Source organism: Calypte anna, chromosome 4A (genome assembly GCF_003957555.1).
Source record: "Calypte anna isolate BGI_N300 chromosome 4A, bCalAnn1_v1.p, whole genome shotgun sequence".
NCBI classification, from domain to species: Eukaryota; Metazoa; Chordata; class Aves; order Apodiformes; family Trochilidae; genus Calypte; species Calypte anna.
The window spans coordinates 19,254,829-19,278,179 of NC_044248.1; the positions used below are offsets into that span (position 1 = coordinate 19,254,829).

Genomic DNA, 23,351 nt, shown 5'->3' on the forward strand with positions numbered 1-23,351 from the left:
TTACTATAATGAACTCAGTGAGATCTGGGCAAAACCACATTAAGAAATTTTAAAAGTAGTAGAAAACATTTCAAAGTTTGTATTAAATTTACAAAATTTTACTAAGATCACTAATGGAACCGAGGTGCTACTCTTCCAAGTCAATGCTCCAACCACTTATGTGCTTACACTATCACATTAATGATTTCTCCCAATCTTCAGGATTTATACAAATTGAAGCAGACCCAGAAAGACAAGAAAACATCCTCCCACCCCCCAAAAAGAACCCAACCAACAAACTGGGAAAAAAAAAAAAAAAAAAAAAAAAAAGCATAAAGAGAGAAAAATAGAATGAGACAGAGGGTCAAAGGAAGAAATGAGAAAGAAAAAGGGAGGAAGAAAGATGGAGTGAAAAAGTGTGAAATAGAGAGGAGGTAGGACAGAAAGTCACTGCAAAATGTGTCATAACTAATTAAGTATCTTGTTATTCTGATTTCACAGTCACCCTTCCAATCCGAAAGACTGAAAGGATAAGCAAGTTTTCATTTGCTTTTCCAAACAAGGGTCTTTTAACCAAAGAAAAATTGGGAGGATTTCTAGTGAAGAAAAATGTGTTTCAACTATGAGCTTTAGAAAAACTTCAAAACAAGTGAAGAACTCAAGGACAAGATGTAGCTAGTTACCAAGCAACTAATTCTGTCACTCTCACTTCTACTGTGTAATACCATAAACCTCAAAGTTTATTTTTCCTTTACTTAATTCATTAAAATAAATATATATGACAAGTTACAAAGAACAAGGCCTATGGGGTAGGATTTATCTCAAAAGGACAAGCTAAGATATACCAGAAAAACACTACAAAGGCATGGCAGTTCTACAAAACCACAATGTGTTCCACACCAGTTATTATATATAAAAGCTAGTGAAGAAAAATGGTATTATATAAAGCATAAATTATGCACTCAAATCATTATTGCTTATTGGACAGGAAAGATAATAGCATGAGCAGATGGGTAAGGAAAGAAAAGCACCTATGTTGTACAGTCCTGTATATTGATTACAGATATTACAAGCTGAAAATAACAAAAAAAAAAAAAAAAATTGAAGCTAAAAGATTAAGAAAACTTTGCCTGAAAAAAATGCAGTCTTAGAACACAAAAATGCAGCCTCCACCAATGTCAGTCCTATTAATGAAATGCTATAAAGACTTTTACAAAATCTGGGAAAGGAAATAAAGGCACTTGCTTTTAGTTTCCTGCAGGCTAATGTTAACTGATTAAGGTTTTCAAAAGAAAATGTTCTCTAATTGCATTTAAGCCAACCAGAGAGAAGTTGTGATGGTCAGCTAGTTATCTATTAAAAACATTACTTGTGCCAGCTTGGAAATATCCCAAAATACTGAAGAATATTTCTTCTATGACAACAAAAGACTAATTAATCTTCACTGCTGTTTCCCTCCTACATCCTTCATAAATATCTGTAAATTAATGGAAGCAGCTCTAAAGACTAGGTATGGATTGTGCACACCCTGCTGCAGAAAGAGTAACTCTCTGAAATTTGCTCATTCTATAGTACAGTATATTTTCATAAATGCAGAGTAATTCAATAAAATAACAGGGACAGTGGGCTCAACTTTTGCAAATGTGAGACAGGTTTGGACACATATTTTAATTATTCTCAAAATACCATCTTAATTTATATTTCAGACCAATTTTTAGTGTGATTAAAGTAAAACAGATACATAAATGATGTCCCAAACAGGCTAGCATGTTGAAAGGGCACTGCTTCTATAGGTCAATAAATATTCAAGAGCTGCTATTAAAAGCTATCGATTTTGCTTCAGATAACATTTGACATTAAATTACTAAGGACCTAGGTAGAGTCCAGTGCAATCAGATGGAGCTCTGCTATTAGGTAAAGGCTTCTGGTTACAATGCACTTTGGTGCAGCAGGTGAATTCTCATAGAAGGCAATTTTATAATTAAGAATGAGTTTTGTTGAATTAAATATGAAAATAGAAATTAAAACCAAAACAGCTGCTCTTTGGGGATATTAGGCTGATGGTTTTAGTATACCAGTAGCCTTTCAGCTTTTCCATTTATGAACATTTTTGTCATTAAATCTTACATCATCAGAGTTGTCAAAAAGTTGGAGACTGGAGTTGTTGGCTAACTGATAGCTGGGCTGTTTCATTTCCACTGGTGAAGACACATCTGGAATGCTTCAACAACAGCATTTACTCAAACTAAACTATCAACAGAAAAATTAACTGACAATTTAGTGTTGGTATTGCTGTCTGTGGACATAAGAGTTAATATATTGACGTGTTTTGGTGGCACTTGTGTCAAAGCTCTGATAAAAACCTCTGGCTCATTCAGAAATCCTATTTTAGAGATTTAAAAATAAAGATATTACCTAACCATTTTAAAATTAAATGAGTGATCTGAAAGTATCTGTCTGTCAGGAACTAAATTTGATAGGCCACTGAGAGTTTTGTCCAACAGAATCAAGATTAAAATGCATAATATAGTGAAAGAGGGTTATGACTTCTCTTCTTCTGTTCTAATCCAATGACAAGAGACAGCTAATAAAAGCACAATACCATACATTTAAAACCATTAGGATTTTAAAAAAACAAATAATGAATAATTGTTTTATGGTAATTACTAAGGATACACAGGATATACAATCTATTTTGAGAAAGGATTAGAGATTTTCTGAAGGAAACTGAACACCTACTGCTATAATAAATAATGCATATTAAAATAAGCAAACAAGTTATCTGAATCTTCAGATTGCAAAATCTGAATCAGACATAAGTGGAAGAAATATGGAACAGTGAAGGAGAATAATAATTAAACATAACATACTCTTTTGTGACACTCAAGGTTTCTTTACTGGACAATTCTAACTGGGAAAAACTAGACCAACAGGTCATTTACCAGCATGAACTACAATGGTAATTGTATTCAAGGGCACTGGCAGTGAATATTACAAAAATTATCTTTTTTTTTGGCATCTCACATTTGATATTTTAAGTTAAATATGAAAAAATATTAATTTACTGCAATCTTCAGAAATTTATTAATTTTCATTAACAAAGAAGGAAGCAGTCCTAATCTGTTATGGAATTAGGCTCAAAGCCTTAGCACTTACCAGCAATCTTACTTCAATGAAATCTAAACCTTATCCAATATTCCTTGCTTTTTTCACAGAGGCCTCCTTATTCTAAAATCTATGAGAAACTACAGCTGTAGGTATATACTACTGCTTACCAAAAGTGAAAGCAACACAAACAAATAAGCCCTGCACAAATAAATCCTGCACATTCTCCCCAGATACCAGGCATTTTTACTACTGCACTATTTTTAGATTGAATGGTATTTTGGAAAAAAAACCCAACCAACCAACCAAAAAAAAAACCTGAAAAAAAAATCAAATTCTTAGAATTTGATAAACCTGAAATAAGGATCTTTACCAACTCTTTCCTAATTGAGCATACAAACATGAGCATAATTTAATTAATAGTTAGAAAATCTAGCTTACCTTGCTAGCAACTAGATACATTTACTAGCAATAAAAGTATTTCCCTGAAATCTTCAACTGATAGTATTTAGTTCACTTAGGATCTGTACTGAGACTGAATAACACTGCAATATATTTAAGATGAATCCTTACTTTGGTCAAGTCAAATCAAGCTTCCAGAGATTTTACATAAGTGTGATTAGCTATTTTACCTTGACAATATAAGCTCCTTATTTGACAAGATTGTCAATGTCTATATTGTCCCACTGGCAGTTACAACTCCAGGTTCACTTTTTTGAAATCAATGCTATTTAAATTTCATCCATTTACTGGATTATTGCAATTCAATTATTGGCTTTCAGCTGGTGTACAGCTCAAGGTTGGCACATGATTTCCTTTTCTTTTAATTTCCTTTTCAATGTGTCCTAATGGGGTACGGTAAGGTAGGAAATCACTATGAATGATGACCAGAATTTCCTGTAAGTCTGTAAGGGCAGGAGCTTCTGAGAATAATACATAATTTATACCAAAGGAAAGTAGAGTGAGAGATTTCATAATTTTAGAGATGGCTGCTCATACTGTGGCTCCTGAAAAAGATGAGACATAAAGCATAAATAATATTTTTTTCATTAAAAAAACTAACATAATAAATAATTATCTCAACTTTTATATGAAAAAATCATCTTTATATCTCAATTGCTCATATGAATCTTTATGAGAAATTCATCTTAGACATTTCTGTGAAGTAACCATATACTCTGGCAATCTGAATCTCAGAAGTCAGTCACAAATATATAAATAAGTTTTGATTGACCACTTTGTTTTCCTTACCCTGGTGTCTATGTGCACACTGATGAATCAGATGAGAGACTTCTGGCACTGAATGTACCTTCATGTTTTGACATGCAAATTATATTGTATCCAACATCACACCTGCTTCAAGCAGCATGGATGTTATTTCATGGTCACTTTGGCCTGTATAAAAATACAGTATGGGGATTTTTGTTCTTGAGAATAACAACATGAAGAAAAAATTTCCCAGATCCTTCCTGTGTTCTCTGGCTAAGGAACAATATGCATGCCTGCACTGCAAACTGCATCATTTTTAAAAGACATGAAAAATTTCCATGGAATAAAAAAAAAATTCCAACACTGGAGGTTCACACTAAACATAAAAGAGCCTGATGTAAACACTTTGAATTGAAAATACAAAATATGTCTCTTGAATCAATTTTTTTTTCTTCTTCCTGATCTGTTGCAACATACTGTCAATTAACATATCTTTACCTCACCATATGCCTGACAGACACCTAAAAGATAAGAATGCTTATCAGGTCGCCTCCTGGTGCATGGTGGAGACAAAGACAATAAAAGTAGCAGGACACCCAAAAGACTAAAAGATAAGGATGACTCATCTCCGGGAAGTCTGTGTGTATCTGGGACTTATGCAAAAAAGAGACCCCTCTTCTTTGTGCCGTATAAACAAAACCTAGGAGAAAAGGAGAAGCAGCGGCTTACTCTTCCCCCCCCCCTTCTCTCGCTACTTTGGCTTCAGCTACAGGACAGCAACAGCGAAGGAAAGGAGAGGCCAAGAACCCCAGATCAGCAGGAGCGACTCCAGCCTGAGGCCAGGGCCGGCGGACAGTGATAACATCTTCATTACGCCCCCCCCTTCTTTTCTCTTCTTAACGACTCTTCTCTCCAAAGTAGCTAATTGTATGAATCCTAAAATAAATCTTTGTAACTTGTTTAAATCATAAAGCTTGTTATTTTTGTAAATTAATGCATCATCTATGAGTAGTGGCTGAATTTTCCTCACAATCAAAATATAAAATAATAACTCGGATCGTAACAGAGCTACATCAAAAACTGTAGACATGGTCTCAGAGCCAGGAAAACATGTCCAGCCTCAAAGTGAGTGTGGATCTAAATGTCAGACAACAACCTCTCTCACCTGTGAAAGGTGAAAAGGACAGAAACCAACTCACATAACACAGACCTTAAGCTGTCAAAGCAAGACTTGCACCTACATCAGAAAGCACTATTTGCCAACTTCTACAATTCCAAAAGGCTCAAAAGAACAAATGCTTTTTTCAGTTTATAGAACTTCATCCTGAGCCTCTTCTCTGAGCATATACTGCCAGGAAAACTGGTCAAAGTTCTAGAATTTTCTGTATTCATTATTTCTAAGCTGTTGAAACTCTCTTGGAAAGTGCTTTTCGTTTCTTGCCATGCTTTAGAAGCATAAGAATCAGGCAGGGCTTCCTCACTCATTCTGGAAATTTAAGAAGTGCCTGGAAAAAAGGTAGTTAGGAATTTTTACATAATTCAGATGAAATTTTAAAAGAGACATTTTAAAAAATCAAATCCAGAAGAAATAAATCCTTAATAAGAAAACCCTTCCCAGAAAAAAAAAAATCATCAGATTAGTGACTATAGTCCTTTTGAATTAAATCATCTTTAGTAAGATCAGTAACTTGAAAATGAATCTCCTACAGCCCTATGTCTGGGATGAGGATCGCTTTCTCCCTCTTTTACACACACACACACACACACACACACACACACACACACAGGTATATGCCCCAGAAAGTCAGAAAAATTTAAATTAATCCTTGCAGAGGATAAAGATTAATTCTCATGGAAAATAGAGGAAAATACAACATTTCATATAGAGGGAAAGGCAAGTAATAAGTTTTCCAGCTCCAGTAATTCAATGAGATCTTCAGTTTCTCAGAACATGGTACACTTCGCATACTATCTTTATGATCAAGCTTCACTCATTTCTGAAAAGGAGCAAGCAAAAAAAGCTGTAGGAAACATCAGGCCCATGAAAAAGTTCTAGGATGTGAAGTTGCATTTCTAATGCATTTTAGTGAAAAATATAGCATTATGATGCTATAAAAACATTCGCTGAGAGTCAGAGCTTACTTGCACTATTTTGGAAAGAAACATTTCAGACAAGCAGGATGAACTCAGTCTTCCAATTTTTTTATCTTACATTGACAGAGCTGCTGCTTCTTTACATGTGCTCTCCTAATGTCAGTGCTCTTGTCCACAAAGCATCACAAAGGATGAAGACGTTTGCTAGAAACAATTAATAAAACTCCTTATCCGTCTTTCCCAATCAGAAGCAACATCATTATCAGTTTCACCTTTTAGTTGGGATATTGTATTGGTGGCTTCAGTAGCCAAACTACCTAGTAAAGCAATAAAATAATGCCAGGCTTTATTTTTTATAGCTTCTGGTCAGTATAATTACCATATCTCACAAGCAATTTATACCTCATCAGTTTCAAAACACCCAGGAAATATATTTTAAAAGAAGGATGATCTTAGAAAGGTGGCTACAAACTTGATCTTCAAGACAGGAAACAATAGTGATTGTAACAGTAACCGAGGACACTGAACACTATTGGGTGATCTCAGTATGCTTAATATAGAAAACTCTATACAAATACAATACATCTGTACTTTAATACCATGCCCTGATGTTCTTGTTTGCTGGCATTGTCTAACACTACACACAATCTTTAAAAGTATCTAGCTGTAAAACATCTTTGTGAGATAGGGAAGTGCTGTACATTTGTACCCATCGTAGTACAAAAGCAAATGGCATAAAGACAATAATGGTCTAAATTCTAAGCCTTCACATAACTCCTAGAAATGGCACTCCCTGGTCTCAAATGCAGTAAGAAATATCAGCTGGGTGGTAAAATATTCTTTGGATTGATGCTTTACCTTTAAAAGGCTTATCTCAGTCTAAAGAGGGTGAATTTCTTACTGTTAAAAATGTCATATCATTCTTACCCTTCATTCTTGCCTTAAGGAGAAAGACCAAAACATAAAAACAAGCAGATGGTTGACTGAGTTTCCCAGCTTTGCATCATATTCATTTGATAACACTTTTTTATTCTCAATTTATGAATGGTATTTCTGTTTGCTAAAAAACCAAAATAAAGTAGTAAAACATTGAATTACCAAAGATCTTTCCAAGACACTGAAAGAAGACTGATTAAATCTTGCTAAGCTAGAGGCCCAGCACACCTAGGTACATATAGGATACATAAGGTTTACTGTTTAGGGAGAGGCATGTAGAAAAAAAAAATAGAATTCAAATAAAATCATTCTCTCCATCAAAAAAAGGATTCGCCACAAAAATATTAATGAATCAAAAGGGTTATTAGTACAGTGACAATAAACCCAAAATAACTCTGAAGACATTATGAACCTGAAACCTTTGAATGATTGGCAAAATAAATTCTAAGACATGTTTCTTACATATGCATACGCATATCTTCTTACATAGATACCTGAAGATCTGAAAGAGAGTGAATAAAAAAGGAAAACAAAAATTTATTAAATACTTTAGCAAGGAAAACCTAAACTGCGAAGGAAAGGTGACTGTGAAAAGTTGTTGAAAACTGTGTGCATACACAGAATTGTTGATTATAATGCCATAGAGATTCCAGCCCATGGAAACTTTCTTAAAATAGTTTCTTATGTGAACAGGAAATCAAAAGAGTATTACAAGTGAGAAGAATAAATATTCAAAGTCTAATAAGAGCCAAAAAAAAAAAAATCTAATGAACTTTAGGGGGGAAAATTTTTAAGAAGAAAGGTTTCTCATTTATTCTCAGGATAATGATTCCTCAGCTACATTTCTAGTTCAGACATTTCAGTCTTCAGAATTTTATCAGTATTACTTTAGCTTAACCTATATATCCAAGGTCTCTGTGAGTGACTGCATTTTCCAGATCACAGATAATATTAATTAAGCCTTTTGCTTAAATCTCCAGGTGGGATGACTAACTAGCATTTTTCATTTTAAGGAAGCAAAGCAAAAGAAGAATTGCTTAATTAGTAGAAGCAAGGAATTGGTTATACCTACAACAACATGATACAATTAAAACAGATTTTTGCAATGAAACTTAAAGTGCTGAGGACCTAACATTATTACTTTTTTCATTTTTTTTTGTTATACTTCAGCATATTTCAGCTTAGTTTTGCAGAAAAGGATTCCAGTTTGCTTGCTGCAAGACCATATACCAATGGTTTATATTAATGGTTTTATATTAATGGATTGCATGCTGCAAGTGCCATACAAACCACAGGACAGTATTTGGAGAGGATTAGGAGGGGCATTTCACACTCTTGATGCTAACTAAAACACTAAATTTGATTATATGGATCATAGGAGATTTTGTTTTAAAAAGTTAAAATCACATTTTAAAAGGACTACAAGATGAAATTCTGAGATACTAAGCCCAGCTACAGGGAAGTGAGTCATTCACGTGTAATTTATCTTCAAGAACAAATGCTGAAAGTTTTTCTTAAAAAGAAATAAATCAAAACTCATTAAAATGTTAAGATTATTAAATTGCTGTAGAAAAACTTGAAAATCACAAATTTGCAGAACCTAAAAATAATGGCAGAAGTGTCTATTGACCTTCATACACTAAAGGGAAACATTCATATATTTAATATTTTTAGTTATTTTATCTAAGAGTAGTTTGCTTTAAGGGATATGCTATACAACATCATACAACAAATTTAACTTCATTATGTACATGAAGTGTAATTTGACCCAAGTGTAAAATTGTATGTGTCTCATCATTTCACACAGAAATCCACGTATAAAAATTGGTAATCTCAGATGGTCTGAAGCAAGCATCGCTATGCAACTTATAAAGGATAATTTCATTACTGTTTTAGGAGAACTAAGGGAGTTTGGACTCTTTTCCCTGGTCTTTACAGGTTAAATTGAAGCATGTGTTAGATTTTAGTTTGGACTCATCCACGCTTAAGGCTTGGTTTATGTTTATTTACTCTATTTGCTGTGTTCCAAGTTTCAACTTGTTTTATTCAATGGAAAGGAACATAGCAGCCAGGCTATATTATGCTGGAGGCATCTGCAACTTCTTTTCAGTTACTGGAACACTTTATGGTCCTGGACAAACTCTCATCCATACCAGACACTGTATGACCTTGTGGTTATAGGTCTGTATGACCTATGTGGTTCCTATGTAGAAACTGAAACACGTGGGAGATACTGGTGCCATGTGGTTCTCATTTTATCTAGTGACAGGGATGTGTGTGAAATACAGTCACCTAACTGAAAACTTGGTGGAGAGATCACGTTATATGGATGTAGATAGATATCACCTTATGAGAGCTAAAGTCAAGGTCAAAACTAGATTTATGCCTATTGTTGTTATAGAAATAGAAATATGCACTGAAGTATTCTTTGCAGAATGCCTCATTAGTTATTGATTTATACTACTTGAATTCACACAAAGCATCTGTGCCATGCTCATCAGGTGCCTCTTCCAATGTTTTGATTGTCAATTACACCAAATTGCTGAAATCCGCAGTTAAAAACCCAGACCGAAAAATAACTGCAAACCTGAGAAAGGTACAGAACAGATGACCAGAAATACAGAAATCCTAATAGCACTATTTGTAGCTTAAAACAGTTTTCTTAATGTTCCTCTCGAAATGTGAGGAAAAATTAAGTGCCTTAAAATGCTAACAATATATGAAATTACGAAATGCCGTCTTCAATTAGGAGAAGACTGCCTCTTGCATACTCTGACAGTATTTCATATATCAGTTTTCTGTGGTTTATGAAATTCTTTTAAAGCATTTCAAGCTATTCAACTAGCAGGAGAAAACCTTTGAGGAAATAAAAAGGAGCAGGAAGTGCCAGAACTAAGTAGAAGCACTATTTTTTTTTCCTCCAATATATCTGCTTTTTCCATACACTTACTTGAATTTTTTCCTAGTATCCAAACAACACCATTTAATATCGGATAAAAAAAGAAGCACTACATTCTTGCATCAGCTGTTTCGAGGTAATCCCAGCACTTTATTTTTGCAGTATAGGAGATCCACCAATTCAAATGCTACCACAGTTTTCCTTATTTTCCAAGTTAAGAACAAAATTTTATTACCCTTATTCACACTAACCAATCAACGAAGCTATTACAAAAATTAGTATACTAATCAATATGAAATATGAATCAGTGTTTAAAAAAATTACTTCATGCTTATACTAAGTACCTTTTAAGAGAAGCAGCACCAGCATCCTAAATGAACAAGCTGTAGTATCCAAGATCCAAACAGTCATAATGGTATTTTTATGCAAATATTTTTAAAAACAAATTTTCTGCTTATAGAATGTATAGTAGTTGTTCCTGCAAAAAGCTTATCCACTTTTTGCATTTTCTGTGCCAGCATTTTGACTCAGCTTGTCAGGAGAGTTAATTGACATTCCAAAGTGCCTACACTTTATTAAAATAACAACACAAGTGTGAAACACTTTCCTTCTGGGATTCTGTAGTTAGTTTACTTCAAGAGACCACAGATTTATATGAAGATTCTGATCTGGTGCATACCAGTGAAGAAACTCAGAGACAAAAATAAACTTTCTCCAAACCTTGTATTTATACATTGATCTAGCAAGAGAAAAAAAAAAAATCTTTCTAGCTATTTTTTACTCTTACTGAAAACTTCAATTTTTCTTCCTACTAAAAGACTGTGACATCTTGGATTGGATTGCCAAGTTTAGTATCAACACAGTATTGACACAATCTCTTGCTAATGAGAATTATGTACAATAACTTTCTATTTTTAAGAATTACTTTGGCTCCAAACCAAAAGAAAATTCACCATTCCCAACCTAGACCCATGCTACTGCAATTATCGCTTAGACTTGCAGAAACTTCAGCAAGAATATGTACTGTAGTAGCTGATGCAAAACTGTGCATGACAGATTGCCATCCTAAATTAACAAACTATGTTAACTGCTGTTACTTTCTTTGCAGAACAACCAATTTTAATTCAGCTAAAGACACAAATGAGTCTCTAGCTGAACCCCGAGAGCCAGTTTTACCAAAAATCCTTAGATGTTTGTTGTACAACCATAATGCTGAAACCGTAATTACCAATTTCAGTACAGGATGCTAAAATATTCTGCTGCTTCCATTGTAAAAATTCTGCCTTCCCTGGGGTGTAGCTTTATCCCAGTTCCACCCATGAATTCAAACATATATAGTCTGAAGATCTTGTCAGTGTTTATTTCCAACTGAATATAAAGAAAAAACAAAACAACAACAAAACTGCTTTAAATGAACAATATTTAGCAAAGATTCATGCATATAGTCCATAAAATCATGAATATTTTTTTCCCTAGGTTTATTCTATGCATCTATAGTTCTAAGGTTTCTACAGAGAAGCAAAAAGTAAGGTCTACCTTAAATTTATAAAATGGAGTGCAAGGCATACATTTTATTCTCCATCAAGAACTGTAAGTAAATTCCCACATGAAAAGATAACGGAAGACATAGATTTTTCTCTCACTTCAATCTACTTTTACACTCCAGTTTTGGAACAGATTTTCCATGGAGATATTAGTAATAATTTTTCTTCATGTGCCTACAAGAAAGCTGGGTAGGGCTTTTTGCATGATTGTGTAGGGAGAGGACAAGGGGAAATGGTTTAAAACTTGAAGAGGGGAGATTTAGGTTAGACAAAAAAAAAATTCTTTCCTGTGAGAGTGGTGAGATTTGGGAACAGATTGCCCAAGAAGGTTGTGGCTGCCCCCTTCCTGGAAGTGCTCAAGGCCAGGTCGGATGGAGCTTTGATTAATCTGGTCTGGTGGGAGGTGTCCCTGTCCATGCAGGGCAGGTTCAAACTAGATGATCTTTAAGGTCCCTTCCAATCCTAGCTATTCTATGGTTTTAAGAATACAAGAGTTATTTAAGTAGTTGCTCAGCCTCTTTAAATTGCAACTACTTTATGGTGAAATTGTTCAGGAAAATAGAAAGTTCATTCCTCAGGTTAAGATGCCCATAAAATTAAAACAGCTCAAACCAAATCCACTTTGAGTAATTAGGATCCAAAACAAGACATGATGAATGTCAAACTGAAACATCACAGGATTTTATTGACATTTATCCCAGTAGAAAACAGATGCACTCCATGAAGGATGTACTTGGAAAACTGAAAATACCAAGATCAACAACACCAGAAAAATAACTGATACTTCATTAACTTTCCCACATACTTCTGAAAAAGTGTTCCCAGATCAACTTTATGTCCTGAGGTTGGTATAAAATTGGGTGGATATAGACCATTCATGAGCTGTAATCAACCAAATTAAAAAGTCTGAGTAAAATTAACTCAGAGTTTTCATCATAAAGAGCAGAGATCCTCCTCGACTGTACAGCATAATAATAGGAGGAATAGTAATAGGAGGAGTGCGGGTTGACATGAAAAAATGATGTGTTCAAAAGACAGTGCTATTCAACTAGATGACCCCCAGACTAGTTTCAATCAAATGTAGCAAATCAAGGACAAAACCATGAATCATAAAAGTTCTTATCAGCTGTCAATGAAGAGCGAGCTCTGCCAATTTAATTTTAGAGTGGCAATCCCTACAGAGACCACCAACTAATATGAGTGACTTGTCTTGGCAAAATTTGTGATTAAAAAACCCTTATATCTTGGTCATAGCCAGTAAACTGACAGTGAGCTCTCAGTAGATTGGAACTACATCATGTTGAGAGCCAGAATGACTTAAGGAGTCTTCTATGCCATAATAATGACTTCATTGTCAGTGACAGGTGAGTGATCCCAAGGGCAAGGCTGGAGAGTAGGTAATGGAAAAATGAAGAGGGGAGCATTTCAGATTTTATCTGATAAGATTGTGACATGTAGCTGCAAGAAGCATGCATTGTAGTTCATACTGAATAAAAATTCTCATGTGTCTTTGATTTTTGTTATTAAAAAAAAAAAAAGAAAGCAATGACATCTCCTAATTGGAATTTCTCTGGTATCTAAAATACCTCAGTAGTAATAGGATTGCAGGACTATCTAGTTTTACTGCATAGAAAAAGCATACCTTACAGAGCAGAAAAGAGAGTGGATGACTTGGCCTTGAATTTTTAGAATGTATTTAAGGGTTTGGTGAGGGAATATGTTCTTCCTCCCCAAACCCAAAATCAACAAATATGACATACTTGCAGGACCTTATTAGAGATTATGAAAACCTTGCAAGAAGGGAAAACCTCAGAAACTTCATTTTCAGTACATAAGATTATGGATTCGGATACCTCTGAAAAGCAACCCAGATTAGATGAAGGAAAAGAAGGCAATAGGAAAAAATAAGAGCATGGGTTTAATAAGGGCAAGCAGCACCTCTTTTAGTGATTTTGTATAATGAGAAGACTGGCTCAGTGAACAAGAGCAGTGAATGACCTTCCTGAACTTCAGAAAGGTTTCTGATAATGCTATAAAGAAGAAGCATAAAAGATCATATGAGAGAGAGAAGCTCAGCAAAGACATTCTCACAAAAAAAAAAAAAAAAAGAATCTGGAGTTCTCACAAAGGCAGCTAAGGCCCAAACATAAAATAAAATATATGCTATATGCTGGCTGGAATTGATAAAGGTTAATTCTGTGTTGATGATTATAATCATTTAGAGAGACAGTGAAGATTAAAATATATTGTAGAATTCCATCTGTCAAGATTTATTCATGTTTGGAAATAAAAAAACCCAAAACAATCCATCTAAAAATTTACAAAGATATTTAGCCTCCCTAGTCACCATTTAGAGAGAAGGAAAATCTGAAAGAAGCTCTCCTTTGAAATCCACCTGCAGTTTCTTCTCATACAATCACATATTTTAAAAATAGAATGTATGGAGAGAGTTTTCAGAGTTTCCTGTGTTCAGTTAGAACAGTTCAATCAGTTTACATATATCCAGAATTTTTTGTTTTCTAAACCTTTTTCTCATGACTATTAACTACATCATTATATTCCATCTATTCTATCTATATTAAATTCTGTTTAACTATATCATTAAATTCTTTAAGGTCCCTCGAACCTGAGCTATTCTATGATTTTATTTCCTCTTCTAAGGAGACCTCTGGAAAACACAATCTCTAGGTACATGAGAATACACTTTTAACCATGTTAATTGTACAGAAAAAACACCCAACAAAACAATCCTCTCTAGTTCAAGGGACAATGATTTTCTTGTTTTATCTGCAATGGCAACAATTTAACAAAGAATACATTTGGTTTTCTTCAATACTTAATTATTTTATGTATAAATGTAAAAAATAATGAAGCCAAGAATACATTCTCAAGAAAACACCATGAATTGCTTTTATTGCTATGTAGAAAACTAGTAAAACTGTTCCTTTATAGTTTTCATTCACAGATGCAGTAGTAAAATGAAGAAATTTCATTCAGAAAAATTGAATTATTGTAATAATTCAGGTTAATGCATTATGTGTTATTTGATTTCATACATTTCATTAATGATACTGCTACAAAGAATGCAGTTTGCATTATTTCTTTACATTGTATCAATGGAAATTTCATAAGCATAGAAATATAATATTGTCTAAATTAAGTTTACTGGTTTCAGATTTGTAATTCAATCAAAAGTACTCAACTTGTATAGTCATAGTAAAAATAAATTCCCAGTAAAATTCAACTCGTAGACTATCTTTGCTTCAAGGAGATAGAGATGTCAAATACTAATCAAATGAACTCTTATCTGTTCGGGTTCTGATGTATCAGTTTAAGTTCTGGCATGTAATTAAGTCATTTGATGAAAATGCAGAAGTATCATTTTTGTGTGAGCATGAGATTTTTGGTAGACATCTGAGGTTCTGTAGACACCACTAACTGGATAGAGCAGCAAGTGTAAAGTAAGAGGAACAAAGTTGGGAAAAGGTACACTCTAAGCAGCTTTCTCATCAGAAAACATGAATGAATATTCACTTTACCCAAGGCCTGGATTGTTCAGTATTTCTTATTGAAAGAAAATTGTATACTGCCAGGAAAACAAAACAAAGCAAACAAACAAACAAAAAAAACAAAACCACACTTGGAGTTTTGGGGTTTTTTTTATGAATTAATGCATACTTGTTCTCTCACCAATTTAACTCAAAGTATTTTAGCATTTATGTTTAATAATCAAGGGTTTAATGAAGCAAATAAGAATTTTTCAACCTATATACAAAGTTCAATACATCTCTTTTGATAAAGGCAGCTTAAGACCTGTAATTTACCTCATGTAAATGATCTTCTTTGGGGCTCATTTCAGCCTAGCTCCTCAACAGATTGCCCAGGACTTTTATCAGTAGTCACTATCAGATTCAGAGGTGAATACTGTGCTATCAATGAACACGTTTTATCAGCTTCAGATACAGCTAACGAAAAGAAAGGTCCGGAATATGATGCACAGAACTCCATTCATTCCTCTGGGCCATAATCTAGCACGCCTGCGTGCCATACCCAGCTTCCAATATCATTGTTCTTCCCACCAAACTGCTTTGTCCTGAGTAATGGAATAGGAATCATGTCCTGACCTGCAGGGCTGAATGCCCTACACGAAGGTCTTCCCGCAGCCCTTCTACAAACTGTGTCACCAGTGAAGAGGAAATAAACCCATTTCAAGAAGTTATATTTAATACAAGTAATCTCAATAGTTTATGATTCACTGCCATTTTAAGGTCTGTGTTAGAGAATGGGTAGATTTCCTTAAAGAGCAAACTCTCCTTTCAGAAAATAAATAAGCATAAGCATTTAGAACATGTAGAACACAAGCATGTAGAACACTGCAAATACATCAACTTTAAATGAGTTTTTGTTTCTACAGTACATTTTAACTCCCATGTTTATCAAACTTAAATAATTTTGGCTTCTGTGGAATAGGCTGGAAAAGCATTCACCTCTGTATCACCTAAAGTAAAAAATAATGGCTTCTGAGCAGGTTAGGTCTTCCGAACCTATTCTTGATTAGGTTGTGACTGACTGTAATGAGAGCTCAGAAAACCTGGGTCATTCCTAGATTTTTAAAGCACAAAGGTCAGTTCTGTCAGTGACAATATATCTAATGACATATGCAGATGCTACACACCTGGGGAAACACCAGACAGTGACATCACAAATCCCTACTGGAAATGACACTCACAGTTTTATACACCACAAGTAATGGAAACCTTAGCACAACAGCTACTGAGCAAGCTGCCAAAAGACTGGAACATGAACCAAGTTCCCAGGTGCTGCATCATGAAAACCAAGTCTACATGTAGACCACATTACAGTTAGGTAACAAGTGTTACCTAACCTTAACATTAATAGAAGTTGACCTGAAACACTAAAAATATTTTAGTTGAAATACTTTGTCCAACTCTATCTCTTTCAAGCAAATATCCAAAACTGCAACTCTCACCTACAGTAACAGGATATGGAACAATAATAGACACACATGCAGAAAGGAACTGAGAAAACCCAACAAAACGTGACTAATGTTCAGCACCTCTAAGAAAAAGCATGGTTATGCAGCCTGGAAAGATTACATCAGTTTCATAAAGTCTATGTATCAGAATGTTCATACTAAAGAGGTTCATTCTTCAGGCATGATTTTAAATTTATTTGTTCTACTAGATATTAGGATTTGGCAATGCTTAAAATGTGTTGTTTTAGGTTTTTTTTTTCAATTTAGATACAGATAAAGGACAATGTACTTCAGTTAATTTGATGAACTCTGTAGTGTAAAAATTGTAAACAAATATTAGACTATTACAGAAGCTACTTTAAAGGTGCTCATATGTTTCCACAGCAAGGTACTCTAGGAAAAAATAAATCCACATCCAAGGTTCCCTTTTGGAGATACCTTTCTGTATTTAGGAGACAGAATCTCATTGTTTTGCTTTACTCTTGGTAGCAGTGATTACTACTTAAATGGTCCTTCATATAATTATGCACTGACTTTTCCATTGTCATTGTTCTCTCCCTCCCTCCCCCTCAAATTCAGATCAATATCAAAGCTACAATATTTGCATTAATTTAGAAAATTATTACCAAATGTTTTATAGTGCATTTACATAGATTTATCTTTGCTACTTAATACTATTTTAGCTGCTATTATAAAATAAAAATGATGAATATTTTATAGCATTGGTATGGTGAGTTGAAAAATAAATGAATACCTGTTCAATAAAGTGATCAAAAAATCAACATTGTTGGGGAAGATGCTGTTAATTATTATAGAATTTTTCATTTCCTAGGACAATATTGCTACTCTCTTAAACATTGAAAGACCTTCATTTTAAAGAAAAAGAGGACAAAGAGATTACCTGTTCATCTCACACATGTATTAATACCAGAGTGAACTAAGAGAAATGGGAAACTGTTATGATCTCATTTATTAATGTACCTCAAAGTTTTTCATAAACATAGAAAACAAATTTCAAAACAATTTTCCAGAGAGGCATTTAAGGTAAACACACTTTTAATTCCTGTCAAATGTTCAGTATGCGTATTAAAATTCTTTGCTAATGATTGACTGAAAACCATTGCAATATTCACCTCTGATCATAGGTCATCACTTGCATGGTAAAATGAATTAAGAAATTTCCAGTATTTCAAAATTAATTTTTAATTAATTTGCAATGTTAATGTAAATAGCATAACTGAATCAAAGACAGTGAGTTAAAATGAACTACATTAAATTTCTGAATACATAATATCTTGGTTTTCTTTTTTCCTCTGTAACAATCTGCTGTTAAATGATAAAATAATTACATTTAAGCAACATTAGAAATGATGTGCTTTGAAGAATTAAATTCTAGAGACATTATGTAGTTTAACAATATTGTTTGTACTTCAGGAGGGAGGGAAAAAGAAGAGAGGTAGGGAGTGAAAGAAGAGAAGGAAGGGAATGCAGTAGATAAACATCAGAAAGGGCTTAAGAATATACAAAGCCATTCTTTATTTTATTGCATTTTACACATATCACCAATCTTGTTTTTCTGGTCTCCACATAAAATGAAAAAGTCAGATGTTCCATTCCCAATGGTGAGGTCATTTGAAGTATTAAAATATACATGCTTTGAATCTCATTTCTTTAGAATGAGAAATTCTTTTTAAGGGGCAAGGAAGGTTTCAGAAAAGAAAAAAATATTTTTTTTTTACAAAAAGGAATCTTTTACTGAGTATTCTCAAACAAAACCTCTAGCGATTGCTAATTCAGAAGGTTCAAGAATTAAACTTTTTAGTTTGAGACTGAAGATATTAATTTATATTAGCTGTAAATTAAGAAAAAAAATTAAAAGCACCTACCTTTCGGGAATGGATTTCTTTCACGTATAGTGGAAGTAGAAATTCAGATATGCCTTCAAGTCGTATTCCTTTTTTAGTGACTCTCAAATTTCCCATTCCATCCTACAATCAATAATATATATATTCACTTTAAGAAATAACCTTATCCAGAACAAGGTAAAAAGAACACAATAGTTGGCCTAACATATAAAAATAATGAGGGCTGCCTCAACGTTGTCAGCTCTAATGATGACCTGGGCAGGAGCTGGATGGGGGGGGATTAACACGCAGAGCTTCACCTAGGACTGAGGTATTTAACTGTGTAGCCTGGTGGTCATCTGCATATTCTATTCTTTGGCTGGACCAAGGGTACTTTGGCTGGTACAAGGGTAATGTAGATTAATTTGCTGTAGACATGAAGTTAAATCTTGAATTACAACTGCTAAGTAAATTAATTAGCTAATTATCTCTATAACATTTTTTTTTTTAGTGAAATAATTGGAAAATATTATATCATTGTAATGTCTTAAATCAATTGTCATTGCTTTTCCCAGAAATTAAAATACATAGGAAAATATCCCCTAGGAATTAAAAAAGAAAAGGATTTTTTATTAGAAGTTACTTATCACTTCTAAGAGCATGCTATTAATGAAAAGAAGAACTTCAAAATGCTGAGGATTATTTCTGTATACTTGCTTTAATTTATCTGAATAGCAACAGGAAAGGATGATTGTAAAAGTCTGCACGAAACAAGCAAATCAAGTGATTCAAAATACAATTAAGTTTAAGCATAGAAAAGAGGCATAATAAGGCTTCAGCTGTATTCTTACAGGAAAAGCAATGAAATCTGCCTGATACTTAAGAGACAGGATCATTTTGCACACTGATAGAAATTCAATATTTTTATCCCTGGATGCTTATTACTATATTCCTGACAGAACATAATTCTTCCCTGTACAGCCAGTGAAATTCACCTTGATACACCTAAGGGCAAAATTAGCAAATTTAACCTAATTGCTGATTAAATGCTTTGAAGCCATTGCTGACTCTCATGCAGCAGAACAGCGGGAACTCATATTTCTGCTCTGTCAGCTGAATTGTGAAACAAGTAACCTCCATTTCCTGGGCAGGCATAAACAGCTTCATAGCAGTGTCATCAAGTGCTACAGCTGAAGCTGGGAGACAACAACGAATCAAGAAACATTATACTTACCTGAAGACAGTTCAGCTACTATACAACTATCTTGCTATATACAACTATACCATTGCCCCCTTTCTAAAAAAAAACCAAGGATGCCAGTATGGCAGATATTTGATACCACTGCATCCACACCTGAAGCAAGACTGTGAAAATGTTAATTCTTGAAGACAGCAACGAGAATTACATTTTATACAAATTAATTCATCGCTATCATTTCCCAAACGCAAAGATATAGTGATAGATAGCCTTTCACACTATGACAGATTTGCAAAGAACATACTGTTGGGAATTGTGTCTTCACATGTCAAAGCAGAGAAAATGTGGAATAAAAAAAGTTGCTGTGGAGGCTATCTATAACAGAGAATATACTTGTTCAAGTCATATGGCACCAAGAGACATTTACAGACTCTGTATTAGTCCATATAATTTGTAGCAAAATTTGTAACTGACTACATAAAGCCAAGAACTGACTTTTTGTTAGCAAAAGTGCTATTTGTATTCAAACTCTGTGTCATGGTTTAACCCCAGCAGGCAGCTCAGCCCCACATGGCTGATCTCTCACCCCCACCCCCAAGTGAGAGGGGGGAGAGAATCAGAAGGGTAAACATGAGAAAACGCATAGGTTGAGATACAGACAGTTTAACTGCCAGAGCAAAAGCTGTGCATAAGCAAAGCAAAACAAAGAATTAATTCACTACTTCCCATTAATAGAACCAGGCAGCTATCCAGCCATCACCAGGAAGACAGGGCTCCATCATACGTAACAGTTACTTAGGAAGACAAACACCATCACTCTGAACGTCCCTCCCTATATTTCTGGAGCCATTCACAAGAATTGGATAAGAATCCCTAAGAATTCCCCATCCACTCTATAAAGAGTGGATAAAGAGAGTAACTCTCTAAAGAGAGATGGAATAAGAAGAGTTTCTTCTTTCATTTAGTTGAACTATGCTGTTATTAAAAAAAAAAAAAAGTTTTCAAAAGTAACACAACTTGGTCAAAAGACAGTAACTGGGGACCTAGAACAGGTTTTGCAATACTGGCTGGGAAGACCATCAAGCTATGGAAATGGCTAAGAAACATTTCTTCTAAATCTTACAACTAGATGAGATAAAACTTTTTGCATGAGACTTGGATCAAATTCATACCTTTAATGTTACAAAAACCTGCAAACCTACAGGTTTCACCTATTATTTGAAAGCTGCAAAAGTGGAGAAGAGACCTACAGTTCCTTAGGATCATGTACTTAGATTTCTATCAAGAAGCACAGTGAAAAGTAAACTGAAGTGCTGGTTAATCTGAACTGACTAATATATTAATAAACAATATTTTGTATTTTGTGGTTTTTTTTCCTGTTTTCCTTAAAAATATAATACACCAACTATTTGTTTCAGTACTTTACAGCAGGAACAATAAAGTAGCTGGTAGGCTGGAAAATCAATTATTGTAAATAATAAATTATTATTACATAATAATAATTTAGATAATTATTATGTAAATTATATTCATTATTTCCAAAAGTTCTGCTGTTAGATGTGATTTTCTTCTTGTTTTCTGATTACATATCTCAACTCAGATTCTGTCTCCAAAGATTTACGGTCTGAAGCAAGAAGCACTATACAGCTGTGGAGAAGGAAAAAAAATCTTGTAGTGTTTAAATAAAGTGCTTAGACACAATGTCCTATAAATTAATAAACATTCACTACCTGTTGCCTTGTTGTCATCACAGCAAAGATTAAACACAAAAAGTAACCTGGAGGAGGTGTTTGCAGAGCACAGACGAAACATCTGCAGAGAAATGCTATGCAAAGGGAACAATAAGAGTATAAGGTATCAGAAGAAGTGTGGTTGAAGCAGTAGCAAATCATACTAAAGTGGAAAAAAAAATACAGATTTTGATATTATGGGTACAAAAAGCAGATTTATATGGTGGGACAGTGACAGAGAAAATGAAAGACATTAGCAGCTACATTGTTGACAAAATGGAAGAGATACACTAAGGCTGAGAGGAAGCTGATACAGGAAATTTGTATTTTGTTCACACACATGAAAAAACAGATTTCATTAACAGAGTTGTAGCATGATTCCAGCTGGAGAAAAATGATGCATGACTATGGATGTTCAATCAAAAGAAAAACTGTAGGTAGCTACAGTCCTATATGAACAGAAAAAGTGTAGTGGTATCAGCTATGTAAACAGAGTGTGTTCTCCTGGATTACCAGAAAATTACAATAAATTATCCTTTGTATGGTCTCAAGAAATAATGAATTAAGAAAAATATAGTGCCATTGTTCTAAAACCAGACATTTCAGGAATGTAAGCAGAATAGACAAAACCTTCAGACATACTGAACACCTGCAATTCCTACAGAAACTACATGGTGAGAAGGATATTAAGTCTAGACCAAATAGTAAAGATATGAACAATCTTACACTTACCATCTCTAACTTTCATACACAAAACATTATTTTCTTTATTTGGATGTATGTTTTGTGCTCTATCATTTCATTCAATCTTCTGTTTGAATTAAAATTCTGTGATTTCTTTTTCTTTTTTTCTGTGATTCTATTTCTTTGTGGTCAGACTAACAAAGTAATTTTTAGCTCAACACGTCTTTTACAATCAACAATTAATGAGTCAGAAAACGCAGAACACTGCTTACAACTCCCTACTTTAATGCAGGTGGAGTGGAAATATACAACATAATCAAGGCATGGTAAACCTCTGTAATCACCAGCAAAATTATAAGAGATAATGAAGTATTTCTGGTCTATGTAGAGTTAATTACAGGACACCAATTTTCTATTTCTGGAAATAGAAAACACTGAGAGATGAGATTATGAGGAGAACAAGTTCTGCCCCTCACCTAAAGGTAACACCAAGAAATATTAGATCCAGAACTGTTATTCTTTTCCTCATTATCTTTCCCCTCTTCTTTCCATATAGGAAGTGATCACAGAAAGTGATCAAGTAATTGGATTTTTTTCAGTTGACTTCCAGTCAGGAAAACAAATTCAATACAGAACTATTTTACTGAGACCTGTACTTTTCTCCACGTGGTTATAATGTGTAATTAATTGAACATGGAAGAAAGAAAAGATTAAAAATAAACCAAGCAAGCCAAATATGTCAAAAAATGTAAAAATAACTAAAGGGAGATGAAAGAGCAAGGTGGAAGAACAAATCATCATCAGTTCCATGCTGCTCTTGGAAAAGCATGATAATGATTCATGATACCACACACAGAAAGGGTAGGCTAACACGAGAGAGAGAACTGGACAGCAGGAACTTGAGTGTAATGCTTTTAATTCCTGCATCATTGGGAGAGAGCTGTAACTGCATATTTTGTATGATAACTGTTAGTCTGACTGTAACAGGACTGATAACTGAATAAGATGGCTAATTTTATATTAGACTAATACTAATTGATTGGGTGTAGGCAGTGTTTATTTAGCCAACATAAATTAAATAGGTTATATAATATGTTTATCTTCTTTTGAGGTTTGGTTGTAATTTCAAACAA

General features: G+C 34.0%; 1 protein-coding gene across 2 annotated transcripts in view; it reads right to left on the bottom strand.

Annotated features, from left to right (window-relative positions):
* SGCZ (sarcoglycan zeta) overlaps window positions 1–23,351 on the bottom strand; it is a 406,404-nt gene that overhangs the window by 93,871 nt on the left and 289,182 nt on the right. For both annotated transcript variants that reach the window (XM_008491837.2, XM_030449929.1), the window contains exon 3: window positions 18,649–18,750. In XM_008491837.2, coding sequence (XP_008490059.1) covers window positions 18,649–18,750 — 102 coding nt within the window. The remainder of the gene's footprint in view (window positions 1–18,648; window positions 18,751–23,351) is intronic.